Source organism: Spea bombifrons, chromosome 2 (genome assembly GCF_027358695.1).
Source record: "Spea bombifrons isolate aSpeBom1 chromosome 2, aSpeBom1.2.pri, whole genome shotgun sequence".
Lineage (NCBI taxonomy): Eukaryota > Metazoa > Chordata > Amphibia > Anura > Pelobatidae > Spea > Spea bombifrons.
Window position 1 is genome coordinate 10,093,594 of NC_071088.1, and position 20,789 is coordinate 10,114,382.

At 38.5% G+C, this 20,789-nt stretch overlaps 1 protein-coding gene across 4 annotated transcripts in view; it reads left to right on the forward strand.

Annotated features, from left to right (window-relative positions):
• Positions 1-20,789, forward strand: part of GRIK1 (glutamate ionotropic receptor kainate type subunit 1) — a 132,101-nt gene that overhangs the window by 100,788 nt on the left and 10,524 nt on the right. For 2 of the 4 annotated variants that reach the window (XM_053456788.1, XM_053456790.1), the window contains 7 exons: positions 1,872-2,075; positions 3,622-3,845; positions 7,398-7,516; positions 12,756-12,973; positions 15,020-15,245; positions 16,201-16,451; positions 18,944-19,122. In XM_053456788.1, coding sequence (XP_053312763.1) covers positions 1,872-2,075; positions 3,622-3,845; positions 7,398-7,516; positions 12,756-12,973; positions 15,020-15,245; positions 16,201-16,451; positions 18,944-19,093 — 1,392 coding nt within the window. In that variant the 3' untranslated portion in view covers positions 19,094-19,122. Of the gene's footprint in view, positions 1-1,871; positions 2,076-3,621; positions 3,846-7,397; positions 7,517-12,755; positions 12,974-15,019; positions 15,246-16,200; positions 16,452-18,943; positions 19,123-20,789 lie in introns of those variants that run through there. The other 2 variants (XM_053456787.1, XM_053456789.1) reach the window with 1 other exon arrangement.

Consider the following 20,789-nt stretch of genomic DNA (forward strand, 5'->3'; position numbering starts at 1 on the left):
TTACGGCTTAATTGAACAAATTACTTCAATAAGGAGACTCGTTGATGTGTTGAATAAAATCTGAATTAATGCAAACAGAGAGTGGATGCCCTAGAAATTCAAATTAGAACGGTGAAGCATTAAAAACCTGCTGATTATTATTCACACATTTTTTGTCTTTTGACCATTTTGATTTAATATTGATAAAGGATAAACAATAGCGTTGTTATGAAACCAATTTCTATCTTACGCATCTAAAACATCAATCAAAATAGGAATTAAAATAATTTATGATAATGAAAATACCAGCCCATCTTGTTACGGGTTTTTAGGGTTCTCATCATATTCTTCTTGTTTCCCCTGATCTGCACCATGTATGGATTTAAAAGGGTGCTAAATCAGGAAAAGGAGTTTTTTTTTTCTTTAACAGCTATGAATTAATAGATTTCTACATGTAAATTGTCATACGAACTTATATGGGATGGGGCATTCCCTCTATATATTAATAAAATCGTTCATTAAAATAGGGACCTTAATTAACACCAATGTATTTAAATAACTTACTTATGACATCGTTAGAATAACATAAACAGTCAGGTCCGTGTATAGACTTCCAGCTTTCATTTGAGGGCATTTGCATCCAAATTGTGTGAATGCTTTATGGATTACAGCATCTTTCGTATATGCCCCCCCCACCACCCTTTTTCAGGCACTCAAAATTAGGTGGAGAATTGAGTGAGAATCCGTTTCATGGCCAGGAGCGGACTGTCCCCTCATTATTTAATTAACAGTTAAGCAGTTAAGGGTCTGGGGTTGATTTCATATGTCGAATTTGTATTTAGAAGCTGGGTCCAAATAGTTGTTAAGGGGAGTAAAGCAGGTCATCATTCGGTTGAAAACCCAAAACAAACCCATCAGAGAGATAGGAAAAAAAAACATTAGAAGACAACAATATGCTGCATTCTGAAAAAGAAGGAACGCACTGGTGAGCTCTTCCACCTCAACAGGCCTGAGCGACCACAGAAGGCAACTAGTGGATGATAGCAGAAGTCTACAATCAAGAGAAGACTTCATGGAAGCAAATACGGAGGGTTTACCACAGGGTGTAAACCACTGGTAAACTGCGAGAGTAAGAAGGCCAGATTAGATTTTGCCAGAAAACAAAAACGGAGGCACTAGTGTTGAAGATATGACTGCTGACAGAAGCTATGAATTCTGAAGTATATAGGGGTATCCGCTCAGATTCAGCCTAATGCTTCCAAACAGCACAGGATGGACAATGACCCAAAACATTCTGTGAAAGCAAAAGAAGTGGACATTTCTTCAGTGGCCTAACTTCACCCAACCCAACTGACCATGCATTTCACAAGCTGAAGACAAAGCTGAAGGCAGAAAGACCCACAAACAAGTAGCATCTTAAGGCAGCCTCCTTCAAGTCCTGGCAAAGCACCACTGGGGAGGAATTGGTGATGTCCATGGGTTCCAAACTTCAGACATTCACTGCTAAGGATTTTCAACCAAGTATTAGGAATGATAATTTTGTTTGTCTAATTACTTCTGAGCTCCTGAGGATGGGGGACTATGGATGAAAATTACTGTAATTCCCAATTTGGATGTAAATAGCTTCAAATGTAACATGAAAGTCTGTACTTCAATCACATTTTTAATGCCAGTGATTGGCTGCTTCAAGTAGTCAATCAGTGGCAAGAATTGTCAGACCATAGGTAAGGGCTTTATTTAATTTTTTAGAATGCATAATAAGGTACTCAGAGTACTGTAATATGCAATTCTCTTTAGTGGGGCTGTCGGGGACCCCATCCCTTTAATCGTTTAGCAAATTACTGCCTGTGAATCACATTTACATTCTATGTCTTATTTCTTCTTTTTTACAGGAGGACCCGTATGTCATGTATAAGAAGTCTGACAAACCGCTTTATGGAAATGATAGATTTGAGGGCTACTGTCTGGATTTACTAAAAGAACTCTCAAACATACTGGGTTTCATTTATGAAGTCAGGCTGGTAGCTGATGGCAAATACGGGGCTCAGAATGACAAAGGAGAATGGAACGGAATGGTCAGGGAACTCATTGACCATGTGAGAGAAGCCAAGATTTATTACGTATTTATTTATGACGGGAGCTGGCAGGCATCATGCCCTTTGTTGAATGTTTGACATGTATTTAAGGGCTTCCAATAATTCTTCTTGGAGATCATATATTTAAAATACGTAGAGTCTTTGTGTTGGACACCCCAGTATAGTACCAAGAATGCCTACCATAGTTGCATTTAAGGTACAACCATCTCTGAACTAAAGAATGGCAATGCTTACATGTTTACTTAAAATATAAAAAAAAAACATCTTTCATACAGAAAATATTCACTAGCGGTTTCTTTTTAATTACTAGACTTGGGCACCAGGGGGCTCTTCGTGTTCGTCTTCGGCAAAAAAAATATTCGCCTGTTCCTGTCTTCTCTTCGGGCGAATATTCGCGGACATTCTTCGTGTTCGGGTTTTCTTCGTTTTCCCCGGTTAAGGGGTTAATACGGGGTTAAAGCCGCTCTGGCGCCAGGAGTTTAAATGTCCGTATGAGCAACTCTATTGGTCGTCAGCAGGGGGCTCGTCTGCCATTGGTTGATGGCAGACGAGCCCCCTGCTGGCGACCAATAGGGTCGCTCGTACAGACTGTTAAACTCCTGGTGCCGTAATTGTCCGGCAGATCCCGCTGGTCTCCCTGTTAACCCCTAACTAATTGAACAGGGAGGGAGACCAGTGGGATCTGCCGGGTAAGTTGCAGCATTGGGATTTTAAAAGTCTGTACGAGCGACTCTGTTGGTCGCTCGTACATACTTTTAGGCTCCTGGTGCTGTAACTTACCCGGCACATCCCACTGGTCTCCCTGTTCTATCAGGTAAATGTCCGTACGAGCGACCAATAAAGTCGTTCATACGGACATTTAACTGATAGAACAGGGAGACCAGTGGGATGTGCCGGGTAAGTTGCAGCATTGGGGTTTTAAAAGTCTGCACGAGCGACTCTGTTGGTCGCTCGTGCAGACTTTTAAAACCCCAATGCTGCAACTTACCCGGCACATCCCACTGGTCTCCCTCCCTGTTCAATTAGTTAGGGGTTAACTTTTTTTTAAAGGGTTAAGGGGCCGTGCAAGTGAGCCTAAGATAACGCAGCATCGAAGGGGTTAACGGGAGCGGAAATCCATAGGTTCGCTGTCAGGGGTTACAAAGACCGTGCGAGTGAGCCTATTGGCGACCAATAGGCGACCAATAGGCTCATTCGCACTGCCCTGTAACCTGTGACGGCGAACCTGCGGATTTCCACTTCCGGGAACTGCCGCGAAGCCGCGAAGACAAGGTAAGTTAGAAGGGGGGGGGAATGGTAGACGAAGACAATCACGAAGATCTTCGTGGTGTGTGTCTTCGTCTTCGCCTACGTTTTACCGCCGCCGTCTTCTCTTCGGCGTGTCTTCGGAACGAACACAAAAACGCACTCTTCATGTTCGTTTCCATGTTCGCCCGAAGACGAATGCACAAGTCTATTAATTACTCTCTTGTTTTGAACATTTGAAATGTTAGCTTGAGGCTCTATCATTTTGTGTGTCTTATCCCGATTTCTCTTCTTTTGACAGAAGGCCGATCTGGCGGTTGCGCCTCTTACCATTACCTACGTCAGGGAGAAAGTGATCGATTTCTCCAAGCCGTTTATGACACTGGGTATCAGCATTTTGTACCGGAAGCCCAATGGTACAAATCCCGGCGTATTCTCCTTTCTCAATCCCCTCTCTCCTGACATCTGGATGTATGTGTTACTGGCCTGTCTGGGAGTGAGTTGTGTGTTGTTTGTCATTGCGAGGTAAGTCGCCTGCATTCTAGTTTGTGCAATATTATTTGTTAATGAAAGTAACGAAAGCTGATACTTATATCAAGGGATACTTAATGAAAATAACGAAAGCTGACACTTATATCAAGGGATGGCCCCGCTACCTTTATAATACAGTATATTAATATATTTTAATTAGATGCCTGTGCTGCCGTTTAGCAACATTCTAAATTACATAATGAATACGACGCTTTCCGCAGTGATTTGTACTAAGAAATTAGGTATACTATAATGATGTTATAATTGACAACCGCCAGAGAGCATAGTGTAAAAAAATTAATAATAATAAACAAAATAGTGTTTTTATGTCCATAATGCTCATCATGTCTGTGGTGTTTGTAATATATCATACAACCACTTTGGTATAGATACTAAAAACATGTTTTTGGTGAATTTAGCTGTTTACCAATAAAGCCCTAATTTCATCAATAAGTTTTGATATATTTGATATAAGTTTTGATATATATAACAATTATTTTTGATGCATTCAAGCCCTACATGAACCTTCTTACAAATTCAGCCTTTTCCCCATCAAATTAGTATAAACCTGGTGTAATGTTTAATATAAAAAGAAAAATAAAGCTAAAATCTGTTTCCATTTTCCGAAGCACGTTGAAAGTCATCTCCGAATATTTACTTGTTAATTAGTGGGTTTATTGCAATCTGGTTTCATTACTTCGGCTAAAGTAAGCCCCCTGAGTTATAAGAGTTAATAAATTCAGAGATTAATCATAATGTAGAAACAGTAATTAAAATGTATTTGGTGTGACATCGGCAATTAAAGGAGCTCTGTAATTACAAATCCCACAGACACGGTCCGACGTTACTGCGTGGAGACACAAAGATCGCTATTCTCAGGTTATTGCCGCACGATTAAAGGGAAATCATTTTTTTCCCCCTCTCTAATTAATTGGGAAATTCAAATGAATATGCAGTTTTAAACATACCCTTTGACGCTCCTTTTATCTATAGCTGGAGGGCATGTTTCTGTAATGCTCTAGACTGAGAAAGGCTAAGTTACTGGGTTTGCCTGGATAATGCTTTTAGAGCTTTAGATTAAGCGGGGTTTCTTTTATATCGGTGGAGTTAATACAGAGTTAGTACCAGGAGCCTGGAAACAAGGAAGGCAACAGTTCCTCCTTCAAACAAGACGGGCCGGCCTGGTCTTGCCATAGGACAAGGCAAATCCTTGGTGGGACAATGCTGCTTCGGGGCCTAGTTGACATTATATAAGTTGACCTGTTGGCTGGGGTACTAAAAATGCCCCGCTGGGACCCTGAGGACAGGAAGAACCGTGGGTCTTCTGGCTTCTGTGAGGAACTCTAAAAAAACTCTAAAAACTTTTATCCCACTGGGCATGATCATCATAGAAGTTTTACATATTGAGTAGATACCTAAGTTCACATGCTATTTGAATATTCAGTGTATATATACTATATATATATATATATATATATATATATACTATATATACACCATATGGTCAACTACGTCTTTTTAAAAGTAAAAGAAAAGCGGACTGCCTTGTCAAAAGAAAAAAAGGTATTTTCTTTATACACAAACAAATTGAAAAATGCCCATAAATGTATTAATTTTACTGGAAAGCATTAAATGATAAGTTTTAGTCATTGTTTTGTTCCTAGGCCCAAAGGCTACATGAATTCTATATGAGAGATGTAGGAGAGAAGTTGAGGGAAATGGACAAAAAAAGTGTAGAAATGGAAAACATCGGGCTGCAATAAACCGAGCTTAGTGAGTCATATGAAGGTTTTTTTTAGGTGATATTGCAAAATCGTAAAAATGATGGACCGAGGGATAGCAGGGAAAGAAGAAAAATAAGAATAAATTAAAAATGCCAGTTGACACCATTTATTATTTCTGAGACAGTTTATATATTTGGCAGATTGTTCTTCAGTAACCAGTTTTTGTGTACTATTGAAGAACTTGCTATTAACAGCTTTTATTGTTAATATAAACCTGATTGTTTGTAGGAGCTTCACCGGAGTTCTGTAGACCTCTTTTGCCTTGGCAAATAAATATTTTTGTTTGTGTGACATGAAAATTACTCACACTTTACTAAAAGAGCATATTAGAGCATATTAGTCATTTCAAAGAGTCTTCCCTACTTCATAATACATGTCCACAGCAATCTGGGATTAAATACTTTCCCTGAAAGCAAATCTCACACCGATTACCTTTATCTTCCTGTTCAGTCAGCTTCTTCAGAAGACAGTGGCTTCAAGATGAATAAATATTAATATAAAGAGACAATTTTGGATTCTCTGTTTTGATAGTGATTCATTTATATTCTCAACAGAACTGTAAAAAAGTATATTTTCAAAAATAGATGGTTAATCTCTACTCAAATAGGGCTACAATATACTTGTTGAACTTGATGTTGTCCACATTATAATATAATAATAAATAAAGGTTTGGGCCACAATTAATTTAATAGTATAATTCAGCATAACATAGAACCTATGGGGGTTTTCCACAAGATGGGTCCCAGTTAGACAACAAGGATCTTACTAAGAGGCATACATGACCTATGTCATGGACATGGCACTAGGACCATCCTTGGGTCACAGACTGGGAATTGGGTAAAGCCAGGTCCCTTTTCCTCCCCCAGTAACTCACATACGCACTTACACACTCATGCTAACGCATAGTCCCTCTCTCACACTTACATATACACATTCATGCTCACACACATACAAATTCATGCTCACACACAAACACACACACTTATGCATTCACTCTCACTCAGACATAGATTCACACATACATTATACTTACCCTCTCACTCACCCCCTCAGTGATTTTCTTTCTGGTTGTTTGCACTTAGCCTCACTTTTTCCATGGGATCACATAACATGTCCATCCTGACACAGGGGATCAACAGTGGCTCCTAGGATGCTGTATACTTTCTTACATCATCCTACATTTTAGACTCCCACAGTGGCTTGGAGGCACAAACAGTGTGTTTTTGTAGTGCTAAAATGGGAAATAATGGGACCTAGAAGATATCTGGGAAGTTTGTGATGCCCCATGCACATATCCAAGTGCTACATACGTATTGTTGCTACGTAAACCAAAAAAATAGATGGATGCAAGCAGCTCATCGCAAAACACTAGGGGTTATGTATAAAGAGCAATCATGGTGCAAAAGTCATAATAATGGCGGACTTACCATAGCAGCCAATGGACTTCTTCTTAAGCGATCCTCTTACAGCATTTTTGAACCAGACTTGCTCTTTTTTGCCTATACCCAATACATTTGTCATCCTTAGGCCATGAAATGCTTATGTCCTCACATAACTTGCACTACTACTTATACGACTGTAAATAAAACTTATGTTTGCCTGCACCGATAGAATGTAAAATGAAACAGTTTTTATGTCTATGCTTTACATTTGCGTTGATCTCACTTTCTCTCTCTCTCTCTGTTCTTTCTGCATTAGCAGGTTCTCTGACGTTCTCTTTGCTTTCCTGATGTTTACAGACTGTTTCTGTTAACAACCACAGGTTCACGCCGTACGAGTGGTATAACCCACACCCGTGCAACCCAGACTCAGACGTGGTGGAAAATAATTTCACTTTGCTTAATAGTTTCTGGTTTGGCGTTGGAGCTCTCATGCAGCAAGGTATACAGGTCACAAACCCTTCTCACACACATCCCACAGTCTGCTTCGGGGCTTCTGTGTTGGTAAACTCCACCATGTGACCCTTCTTTATATACTGTAAACCCTGATATTAGCTTGGCAAAACCCCCCACACATTTTATAGAATATAGAGACCCCAAAACCCCTTTAAGAGACAGATAGCAGCACAAATATCGGGGTCATAATAACAGAACAACTTTGCAAGATGTAGGGAGGTTGCACCAAGATTCTATTGGGTTTCTCTGCCATCGCACCATATTTATTATTATTATTAGTTATTGTTTTATATGGCACCATCAAATTCCATAGCGCTGATATTTATCACTTTGTCCTGGAAGTTATTTTCTTTATAAAGATAGCGCAGTGAGCTTGAGTTAGACGCAAGGCTTTCACTCTAATAATGAATAACGTTTAAGCCTTTAAGTGTCAGAGGGAAGTTGATTGAACCCTGGCACTTAAAGGTAACACATAACTACATAAACTTTTTAAATTAGAAAAAAAAAAAAAAAACACACCTAACGTCTTTTCTCCTTTGGCATTTAATACCATGATTAGCTTGATTATTAATCACGACTGAAAACCAAACACGTAATTCATTGAAATGAATGAACAGGCACCTTAATTATTGCAAACAGGTGTGTACGCATAAACTTAGACATATAAATAGAATACGAGTATTTTCGCATTATAGAAATTCTGGCTTTTTTCTGCTCAGCCATCAATCATGAATAATTGTATTTCTTTAATCTGCTATACTTCACTGTAATTTGTGTGAATGAATGCAACACATTCCTTCGTAATTCCAGACACAGATTCCGCTTGTGTAGGAGTGGATTACGGCGCTGTCCAGTTTGTAAATGCGCCATTAACTGATCTTTTTTTTTGTGCCGTATCGGCAGTTTAAATAAAGACGTCTGTGATAAAGCCGGTTACAGGAATGGCTGGCTGACGTCGATACAATAAAATATATGTTCCTCATAATAAAAGGCATAAACCTGAACTACGTACAAAGAGATTCCCCTAAAAAAGAAAATTACATTTTTCATGGGGGCATGAATAACGTAATGTAAAGATTTGTAACAGGAAAAAACGTAGGAAACCAGATAAAGAAATTTTAACCAATCTTGGTACCTGAGGCAAGTCTGATGGACTCAAAGACCAAAGAGCACAATGGGAAGTGTGAAGCGACGCATAATGTATTTATTTGCTTGGTTTTGGGGTCCTTTAAGCTTCGGATCTAGGTTTTTTGTTTTAAGTGCACATTTCTATGGGCAGTCATGAGATCTCGATGTGTTCACTTAGATTTTTGGTCCCTATTGGCTTTAGAGCACTGAAAAAGACCTTGGGGATAACGTCAATATGGCAAGACGTTTGGAATGTTGACCGGTCTGCCTCATTCTTCTGGGTATTTGTCACAAATCAGTGCATTAGCCACCTTCATAAACTCACCTTCAGCATGTTTCTGACTTGTAGAGATACTAGAAGACGAGCAGAAACATCTAGATCTTTTGTTTGTATTCAGGTCATTGCAGAAACCAGCAAACAATCTCCAAGAGTAGGAAAGGAGGGATTAGTAACACATCATACAGCATATCAAATGCTCAAAAATAGCTCCGTGTTGTGAGAAATGAGCATTTAAACGATTGATGCACTTATTACTTGATTTCAACTCAAACATTATAACATGAGTCCATATAGAAACTACAAATTTCAAAGGAGGGGTCACTAATGAATGGCATATGTAAAGGATTGCGGTATTTCCCATCTCAGTGATAATTTGTGTTTTAGGACTTAAACCAGTTATTTTTGTAGCATGTGTTGTTTTTTTTTCTGGAAGAAGTGATCAGCAAATTCAAAGATCCCACTTTAAAACATTTTTCTCTTTCTTCTCAACATTTGTTTTTTTTTTTTGTCTGCCTACTTAAGAGGAGAAATAGCAGGACAGAAAAACGTTGTGGGTGATCCCGATAACATTAGCCTTTATGTGCATGTATTTTTGGGAGATGGCTCACTGATCTCCAAGTAGATTACTAAAGATAAAATAGAATGTGCCAAATAAAGCTAGAAACACAACTCAGATTTCATCCAGATTGTTTTTAAATTGCACAAGCAACATTAGTCCATTCAATCAGATCATATAGCGAATAATGTTATAATATAATATAAATTTTGAGTAAGCGGTATGAGGTTTTACAGTATCAGGCAGGTTTTGTAGCTGTCGTTGCCTCCTCTCGAATGCCTCCTTTCCTCTATCCATGTGTAATGTCCTCTTAAGATATGGACAACCTGGGTACTGCCGACTCTAGAACTTCCATGATGCTCGACTGCCAGCATACTTTCAAAGATGCCGAACCTCTGGCCATCGGTTGATGGTTGGACGTCATGGGAGTCCAAGCCCGCAGTGGCCGGGGTACCCGAGGTTGTGTCTCTGATCCTGCCTTTGGAGTTTACCATCATCCACAGCAAACTGTGGGATGCAGTCTGTTCGTTACCACTACCTTGGGTACATGACAGTCAGCCCCAACCAGACTCTGCTTTCTGTCTTTCAGGATGTAGAAACAAAAAAAAAGTCATTTGAGGCTAAATGTTTCCATGCACAAAACGTGTGGTACGTGTGATCGCCAGCGGTCCTTCGCTGACCCGTTCATCACTGGAAGGGCCTGGACTGCACCCACAGGCATATCCCTCCAGAGCTGAAGGGTCTCGACATATGGAGTTTAAACAAAAAAATAATCAGTCTCTCCCCTGTTATGTTTTTTTTTCTTGTTGCCGAAGTGCTTGATGTCTGTGCTTGACTGGAAGCCATTTTTGTTTAAATTCTTAAATGTGATGATCAGACTTTCTCTTTTCTGCAGAGCGTGAGCAAAGTCTGGATCAGGATTGGCTGTCATGTCTGCCGTAAAAAGGCACTAAAGAGACTACAGCAAGTATTGTCTCTGACCCAGATTTCTGCTAGAAACAGTTGCATGTTTTTTTTGTCGTTGATCTAACTAATGTCCAGTATTTCATCGGACTTCATTAGCATTGCCATAAAGCATCAGCCCAGTGAGGTGATTAAGCAGGGAAATTCACCCAACAATGGCAAGTTGAATTTTGACCAATACTGAGCTAGTGAGTAGATTCCTGTAAGTTTCAATCCATAAATTACCTATAATAAATAAATAAATTAGCAATAACCCTATGGACCACTGTAAGAGTTCTAGTCCATGTGAGCTGGAATTCTAGAATTCTAGTCCTACAAGAAGTACTAGGTTCACATTTCAATCATTGTTCTTGGTCTTGGTATGTTCTTAGCCATCCCATTTATTTAAAACTCACAGAAAAACCAAACATGAAAAAAATGCATTATATGAATGTTCCCCAAAAAGATTTTAGTTTCGACCAACAACCTTTCGACTATTTGTAGTCATAAAAAGTGACGTGTGCTGCAATAAGCAATATGATACGACTAATTCCATTTCACTGATCTATCAGATTTAATTATTTTATTGATGGTTTCTGGGAAACATAATCTACCCATAATAAAGTACATTGGGTCGTAAATTGGGTTAAATTATCAGTAAGAAAAAAGACTAATGGATCACTTATATAGCAGGAACACCAAGCATCTGCCATCAAGTCTATAGGTAAAAACTTAAAATATACTTGTTCATGAGCTTCCATGATGCCAAAGAAATGCAAATGTTTAGATTCCTTAAGTTTTCGTTATAATCTGCAAACCTAAACTACATTTAACGCAGTTATTCTGTCCCGTCTGTTTGAAACTCCATTCTCTACCAGACTGCCCCATCTCCTCCTTTCAACCGCAAGTAATCCATCAAGTACATTCAAATCTGGTGCCATCGCTAAACCTGCTTCCCCCAGACCCAAAAAACCCTGAGGGTTCCAACAATGATTGCTGAATTAGAACTCTCACAATCCTCTCCTATCATTGTCTGGTTTCAGGTTAGATGAGGTTCATGGGACTCGATGTTGATGAATGACTTAAAAACCCAATTGTATATCTCCATTGAATCAAGATTTTACAGAAGTGTTCCCGTTAAGGTGGTGAGATCAGCGCAGAAACACATAATCACCAGTTTTTGGCTTAAAAGAAGAACCTAAGCGCTCTCTGTTGTGTGTGTGTGTATAAGAACACATCACATTGTAAAAGAAAAAGCGTAGAACAAATACTGCCAACACAATAAGGCAGGTAATAACGGTTAGATAAACACAGCAAGGTGCCGTTGGAACTTGGTGTCAAGTGCTCTTGTGAGTCACACACATGTTTGGTACCTGGAAATCGGTATGGTTTCATTGTTAATGGGATACTAAGGCACTCAGGGGACCTCAGCTGCTTGCCATTTAATTGAAACGTGCATTCCGTGTAAACATTTTGCATCTCGTGCCAGGCTTGACGTTGAGTATCTTCATTGTGTCTGACAAGGTGTAGAGCAACCTGATCGACAAGAAAAAAAAAAAGTAACTTGTTAGCAGAGCAGTCAAATATTCTTCTGCTAAAAGAAAGCTATATTTCACTTACAGAAGCTGAAGAACCTAGTTTATTAAAAGATCTGGAATGGAATCACTTATCCTGACTGATGCATTGCACCGATGTGATTAAACATAAAGGAACGTTAATGAATAAACATTGAAACGTTTGGAAAAGGTTTTCATTTTTGAACAAAACGTTACTTCTCTCGTTTTCATCAAATCCTAGACATGTCTGCAAAACAGATTCTAAAATTTACATCATAAATATTCCAACGAATATACATTTTGGAAAATATAATTTTGCTGTAGATTCCTATCGGCTGCTGGGTCCCTCATTTATCTCACCAGCCCAAAAACCCAAAAAATTAAAAAAAAATTCCAAAAGTGTGTAGAATACAAATTTTCAACTTTACAATATAAATTTATATATAATTTTGCATTAAATTCCTATTGGCTGTTGGATCCCTTACTAACCAGCCAATAGGAATCTAGGAGTTTAAAAGAGTTCCGTGTATCGTATGGACTTTTTTTGCCAGTAGGGAAAAAGCTGTTTTTTGCTCAAAAAATGGAAACATTTAATTTTTTATCAATATGGGACACATGTCACAGGCTTATATTTTTCATAACCTTTGTCACTAAACATCCCTTAATTGTAGACTTAAGTCCGTGGCGTCCTGTCCCAAACCAGTGCCAATCGTGAATGCATTGTGTGCCGCTTTGATTTACGCATGACTATGTCTCACGACAGGATCAGAGCTTATGCCCAAAGCCCTTTCCACCAGAATAGTGGGTGGCATATGGTGGTTTTTCACCCTGATCATCATATCCTCCTACACTGCAAATCTGGCGGCCTTCTTAACCGTGGAGAGGATGGAGTCGCCTATAGATTCCGCAGATGATTTGGCGAAACAGACAAAGATAGAATATGGAGCCGTAAGAGATGGATCAACGATGACTTTTTTCAAGGTAAGGATAATTAACTAGGATTTTCTTGTTACTTTTTTAATGATAAACCTGTTGGTATAAGGTGCTATGATTGGGTTACTTTTGAGGGATTTTACATAATACAAAATCAGCATTTGCTTTCTTTTTTTTACCTGGAGAAAAAAAACAGGTTGGCCGTCTCTTTAATACCGGATATACTTTGTTTTATCGTCACGCTTCTAATTTCTTTTATTTTTTTTCCCCTCCTGGAAATCGCTTTTAATGATGTTGCAGCTACAGAAATTCAGGTTGCAAAATGTCATTGTTCTTAAAGTGTGGTTTCTAGGAAACCGCCGCATATGAGTGGGTATTTCAATGGGTGATGAATTACGCTTAATTAAAGAATCCTCGGCTAGATAATTAAGAGGATATACACATGGAAAAACCGTGATTTTTTTTTTGATCTTCTGATTTTCTTTAATTTCGGAAATTCTACAAAACATCTCCCGTCTTCAGGGTGTCTCGAAGGAAACAAACTTTAAAAGAATGGTAGAGGCCTTTAGCGTGTGCGCATTTTGTGTCAGTGCTGGGCTTAAAAATATATAATGTCATTTAAGTAAATAAAAGGATTTTTAATTATATTTTTACAGTCATAAACTTGAAAAACATAAAACATTGTGGGGTCTATTCACTAAGCAAAGAATTGGTGAGAATTTCAAGGAATGTGCAAAATTGAGGCTAAAATAGCATCGTTCCCCTTCTAATACTCTTTCCCCCAAATGTGTTTATGAACTCTGCTTGATGTTTCCCGATGTATTTTTTTGTATTAACTCTTTTCCCTCTTTTCTTTTTTTTTTATTTAACTCATTTTTTTCTACTTCAGTTTGTCTCCCCACCCATCATTTTTTAATTAAACTACCTCTCTCTTATCTTGGTTTAACCCTCACCTTCACATCTCCCCAATATTTTACACCTCATCATTACTCCTCGCCCATGTTTTACACCCCCCATTACATCGCGCCTATGTAATATTCACATTTACATACATGTACACATGTATAAGAAACACATCTTTAGTCCAGTTCACATGGAAGTTTCAATTTATTTATATACATGCGATAACTATTTTTATACACTTATCTTATTTTATACACCAACATACTTCCCCACACATACTAACATATTTACACACACATACACAAACACACCAACATACTTTCTCACACACATACTTCCCCACACTGACATATTTACACAATCATACACACACCAACATACTTTCTCTCACGCACACACATATTAACATACTTCCACACAGAGACACTAACATTCTTTACACACACCCCTACCTCTGTTGGTTCTCCTGGTTCTCGTCCTAGCCCCCCCATAATACAAGAGCCCCCTGTTGTGCCAGTGGAGCAGTGAAAGTAGATCCTATGATCTCCCTCACCTGGCTCTGAGATTACAAACACTTGCTAGACATTATATAGATCCCTGGTCGCCGTTTGTCTCTCCTCTTTGTCGTAATCTAACTGGAGGTCCCTCTTAGTTAAGTCTTATTTGCACACAATTTGGTCTTCAACATAGCTAGTAGAACAACACGAGCCAAAATGTGTAAAAACCTTCCACAAGCACGATGAAGATGCAATATGCATAAAACATAAAAAGTTTACCAGTACTGAGTTGCGTTTAAAATATAGAGCCCATGCGAACACCTAGAATTATACCAAAGCTGTCAAAATCACTAAATCTTATAATCCCATCGCCTGCACCCAACACCAGCTGCAGCTTGTCAATGTGGTTTCCCTCCCCACTGAGCGCACGTTATCCTGTTCCAAGTTCTTTATATGTTTGTACAAGTCCTAGAGGGCAACTCTGGCTAAATAATGTCCAGATAAGCCTGTACGCCTGCTGTTTAAACTATACAGGTCATAAAAAACACACACACTTTGTAAATCCTTTTCTAACTCCTATTCAAATGTCACATCTGTTTCATGTACTGAACATTTAGTGATGGGGAGGCTAATTCTCAATTAGCAAAAGGTCTGTAGGGTTTTGTTTTCTGATCTCCTGTTTCTCTTTCTACAGAAATCTAAAATATCCACGTATGAGAAGATGTGGGCCTTTATGAGCAGTAGACAGCAGACAGCACTCGTTAAGAACAACGATGAAGGAATTCAGAGAGTACTCACCACTGACTATGCTCTTCTAATGGAGTCAACCAGTATTGAGTACGTCACTCAAAGAAACTGCAACCTGACTCAGATTGGAGGACTTATCGACTCCAAAGGTTACGGAGTTGGGACCCCAATCGGTACGTTATCTTCCCCAAAAAACCTGATTCTTAATGTTTTTTTTGCTTCTGAATACAGTCTATCCCTGATGTATTTTGGAAGAATCTACCACTTTTTGCTCTTCCTCCCGTTCGTTGAATGCGTTGTGCATGTACGCATGGTGCATACCTTTATATAACATTTCTGCAGATAAACTCTCATTTACGAGTCAGACACAGCTTAAGGGTTAATGAATCTGCAAGTTGCTTGCTTATGTTCAGAAAGTATAAGTGTTAATGTAGAGCAAATGCAGGTAGACAGTAGTGAAGAAGTAAGTTGGACTTAAGTCAAATTCTGCTTAGTTTACGGTTACAAACTCATGTTTTCTGCCAACTCGCATGCACTCGCAGTTTATTGAAATTATAGCAAACCAAATGATTTCTAAGGGTTCTGGTAATTTATGAACGATATGCTTCTCGAAACTGAAAAATATGCTTTGTGCAACATGTTATGTACTCTACATTAAGAATAATTGGCATGAATGTAGCTCTGTGCATAATTTTTATGCATCTGTCTCCTGTTTTCTACATATCTTATCTTAACGTGGACTGTCATTGAAAAACGACAGTGTCACTAGGTAGACCATAACTTTTCACCTATACCTTGCACTAGGCAGTTAACTAGGACATGTATTGGAGAAAAATTATAATACCCCTTCCCCCATTTAACTACAAGAACCATAACCCCCCATGTGTGTAAGCAATACAATTACAAACACAAAATGGAAGAAACAAAATGGACGTCTTCAGTTATCATGTTTTAGTCATTTCACCTACATCATATCATTACATGAAAAAGAACATCGAGACGATTGTCTTTTTAATGATTTTTACAATCTGCATTGAGTTTAAAGCCCTGCCTACATGTCTGTTACTGTAACACTATCTGGTTTTGCTACCATTTGCTATCGGTTTGTTCTTGCCATTTCTTTTGCAGGATCTCCATACCGAGACAAAATTACCATTGCGATACTGCAGCTGCAAGAAGAAGGGAAGCTACATATGATGAAGGAGAAGTGGTGGAGAGGGAATGGCTGTCCAGAAGAGGACAGTAAAGAAGCCAGTGCTCTAGGGGTGGAAAACATAGGCGGCATCTTCATAGTACTTGCTGCGGGGCTTGTCCTATCCGTGTTTGTAGCAATAGGAGAATTCATCTATAAATCCAGAAAAAACAGTGATATAGAACAGGTGAGTACATCGGTCTTTCCAAATATCTATACCGCGAACGTCTTTAGCCTGGCAAACAGATGCCGTTCGTGCACTCATGATTTGTTCATTGGGGAACACAGTGTATTACGATGAGGATGGACCGTGTTGACTTTGCTACAAATTAATTAAACTTTCCTGATTTGTACAAATCCAAGCATTTAACCAAAATCTTTCATTTATGGGATATTCAGGATGGTTACATAAGGCCCCATCACTGCACAGAAAACATTTCCAATCAAAATAGTCATCATCAAGTTGCGTCAACCATTGAAAGAGCATTTACCTTAAAATTCACTTAATCAGAGAATAAATATTTCCTCTTGTTTCAAAATACATTTAAAACTATTTTGGGGTAACTAAGCTTCGCTATCCCTTTAGGGCAATGTCTTTTAATTTATCCCCAGCAGCACCCGGCTTACTGCTATTTAGGCTTGTTGTGGTGTAATTTACTTCAGTGATGCGTTATCAGCAAGGGATGGAGGGGCATAATTACGTAATGAGCCGCCCTACTTTGCTTGATACATTTGAGATGGCGTTTCTCACACTGTCGCCTCTGAGGTGAGAAATTGGTAACATTGCCTTTAATGTATCCAACATAAAATAGAACCTCAATCCAGCTATGATTCCAATAATCGTAGAGGACGGGGAGTAATTTAGCACACTTCACTAAGAAAAAACAACACTAAATCCATGGAGAGGTGAGGCACTGGCTGGTAATGCAGTGAGGTCATTTTATTTTGGTTTGTCTTTATACCAAAAAACCTTAAAATATTTGCAATGAAAAAAGGGTACTTGTAATCCCCGGTACACCAGGAACTGTTGTTAATCTATTTATACACAATTCATTGGTTTATGATTCGTTTTTTGATAGTTTTTTTCTAATAATTTTTTGTTAACAGTTTGTTAACATTATCTGTTTAACGTTAATCGGATAATAGCAATAGGTCAACTGGGTGTTCTTATTTTTTTGGTATCTGATGCTTGTGTAACTATGTAACAGGCTTCTCGAAATAGGAGAGTTGTGATAAAATCTCACAAGCTGTATTAATTCTATTTTATAAACTCGATTATAGACACATGATTAGTGCATGTTTACATGTATGTGTTTAGCTTTCTGTCCCCCACCAAACTCGTGTTAAATGAAACTTTAGCTACACAAGATTTTTATTCTTCTGCCACTCAAAAGTGCGTTGACTTTTTTTAACTAAACACCACAGAGCTGCGTTGTATGAAGCATGCGTTTACCTGCCAAGAATGGCTGCTGGACGCTTTAGCTTTGTCGGTGCAATGATTGTAAGACAGCAGATGGTATATCTGGAAAAGTATGTGGTTTGCTTGCATAGAGAAGAACCAAGCTCTGCTAATTGGGCTGCACTCTTTCTATGACATTAATCCAGGTATTTCTACAATAAGAAAGTTCTTCACAGCCTGGTAGGGAGATGGCATATCATTCATTCTAGTTTAGTTTTCTATATGACTGCTATGACATAAGGGTCTGTTCGCTAAACGGAGAGTTGCGATTTCAGTTTCTTGACTTCACATTATGAAGGACCAATCCCAGTGAGCTTCTGCTGTGGAAGAGCTTGGCTGGCCCTGTATGATGTATAGTTAGCTCAATGAGATCCATAGGTATGGACAATACAGGGCTAGTTGGAGAAACTTGCTAATACTTGACCTTCATTATAAATAGTTGGTTGAAGCAACAACTCTCCTGTCCACTTTTCCAAAGTGAATAAACCCCTTTATCCACCATGCTTTTATTAGGATAGAATATCCCCAGGAGGAAAAACTTTCAGAAACCTGATGAAATACTGAAAGCAGAGATCAAATTACCAGATTAATTTATCAATAAAGATATATTTAAACCATACTTTTGTTGGCACGATATAAATAAAAGATAATAATAATACTTTAGCCATTCCAGTGCATATCTCTTTGCAAGTGGGTGATTCAAAACAACAAATCCTATCCAGAAAATCCTATCTGGAATCATATGCAGGTTTTATGTATCTTGTCCCTAAAAACCGAACTGGAGGTATTAAAGCACATTTCATTGCAGCCGTTTAAACAGCTCTTTTATATGTATTTTTTTATAAGTGTTTAATCAGTTATAATCTCAAGCCATGAAAGTGAAGGAGCGCATTGCATTAGCATTATCTAAAGTGCATACGAGTTCTCTGGCACTTTGAAAAATTACCTGGAAGGAATTCTCATTAGGAAGAATCTGCATTTGGCATGGAATGAATTGGGAGTGCCGTCTAAGTCAAATTATCTCTACTAAATGTGCATGTTATTATTTGCTTTTAAACCCACATAAAATCACTTATGTTCTCTCCTCTCCATATGTATGAATTCTGCATTATTTGCTTTTTACATTTCACTTGGTTCACTAAGCTTGTGTTCATGAAAGCATTTTTATTTTATATTTAATCATGCATGTTTTTGTTTTTTATTTCTTTTTTGCATGCAAGGCCTTTTGTTTCTTTTATGGACTGCAGTGTAAGCAAACGCATCCCTCCAACTCCACCTCGGGAACCACATTATCTACGGAATTAGACTGTGGCAAATTAATGCGAGAGGAAAGAGGGATCCGAGCACAGCCCTCTATCCACACTGTATAGTCACTGAATAAAAGGTGTGTTCAAACAAATTGGGATCCGTTCAGATTATTGGAATCATTGGTATTGCTCTGTATGTACGTGTCAAGAGCTATACAAACATATCCTACCTCTGCATAAGTACAAGTGTTAAGTATGAAACATTGGGAAACTGATTGGACTGAGAAGATGCCATAAAAGAGTTTAGTTTGTTGTAGTTAACGGTTTAAAAATATAGAGGATTCATATTGTCAGAACCTTAACAATCATGATTGTTCTCAAGCGTAGGCAAAAACTCAGTCCCACAGATTAATATGAATATATGGTTGGTGAAGGTTTCAAGTCCAAGTTTAGTTTTCACCGAACATGTATGATTGTTGGGTTTGGTAATCAGGATCATGGTTACGGAGCTGAAGGAAAGGTAGGTCGGAAAAGAAGAAAGAGGACAGATGGATGAGAGGTGAAGTGAATGGTGAGGATGGAAAAATGATAGGTTTTTTGAGTTGGAGAATAGTATTGTACACTAGACTAGTCCGATATGAAGATTGGAGACACTGAAGATTAAAAGGAAGACACTCGCCCAAGAGCTGGAAAGACACATTCTGGAACTGGAACTCGCAAAGGTTACTCAGTATTGCAAATGAAAGACAGAGACTCACACTGAGACTAAGAATAGACCAGGGGATTTCACACACAAAGAAAGAGAGGAAAGTGGGGCACGTGACAGACTTAAATTGTCACACGATAATGGTAGAAAGAGATGGAACAATAACCTTTCGTATTAGGAGGACATCATTTAAACCCTGTTATGTGTAATGTGTCTCACCTCTTGAAATATGTTCTGTGTAACAGTATGTGTGCATTAGCTGGGCAGACACACGTTTGCAATGTAACAATTTATGCAGCATTCAAGCGGAAATGTCTGTGGGCCGTCACTTCAGAGGGAAAATAAAATAAAAACAGAATAAAAAAAGCATTTTCAGTATTTATTACATTTTGTATCTAATTAGCTACTTCCTTATACTCATTACCTTACACTGGGTGTTAAAGAAGCAAACTATTAGGTGGTACAGAAGAGACAGAACCACACATGGAGGTAGGGTAGGGTTAGCTCCACTGACCCAGAGACCCTGGTAAGCAGGCCTTCACACAGAGACTCCGGGTCAAACCCTGAGAGTTCCAAGGTAATGTTTCCAACATGTATGAAGGGGCGTGAAAATAAAATGTAAAACCCCAATAAAATAATGGCTAGAGTATAGGTTAACTAACAGGCTATTTTGTTAGGTCATCTAGTCCCAGGGTCTTCCTCTTCCAGAGCCCATCAGATTCAAGGTCTAGTTGTGCCTTCAGAGATGTCTTTTTGCCCACCAAGAAAGATTATTAGAATATTTGAAGCCTTTCTGCCGGTACTTTTGAGCTCTTAAAGGCTATGTGTTCCTGTCTTCAGATCTACAGAAAATAAGTATTTGGTCTTGTGAGAAAACTAAGCATTCTGTAACTATTTTATGCAATCCAGTCCCCTAAACAACAAATATAGATAAGTTATTCAAAGTTAGTCATATTTTGTGTAAATGCTTTTTGAGTCCTCAGTGGACATGTACTAGACTACCATTTAAGCTTACACCTTAATAATCACATATTAATTAGTCAATTAGTTAATGATTAACCAATACTGAAGTGTTAAAGGGTTCTAAGAGGTGTGTTTTTAAAAGTAGACAAT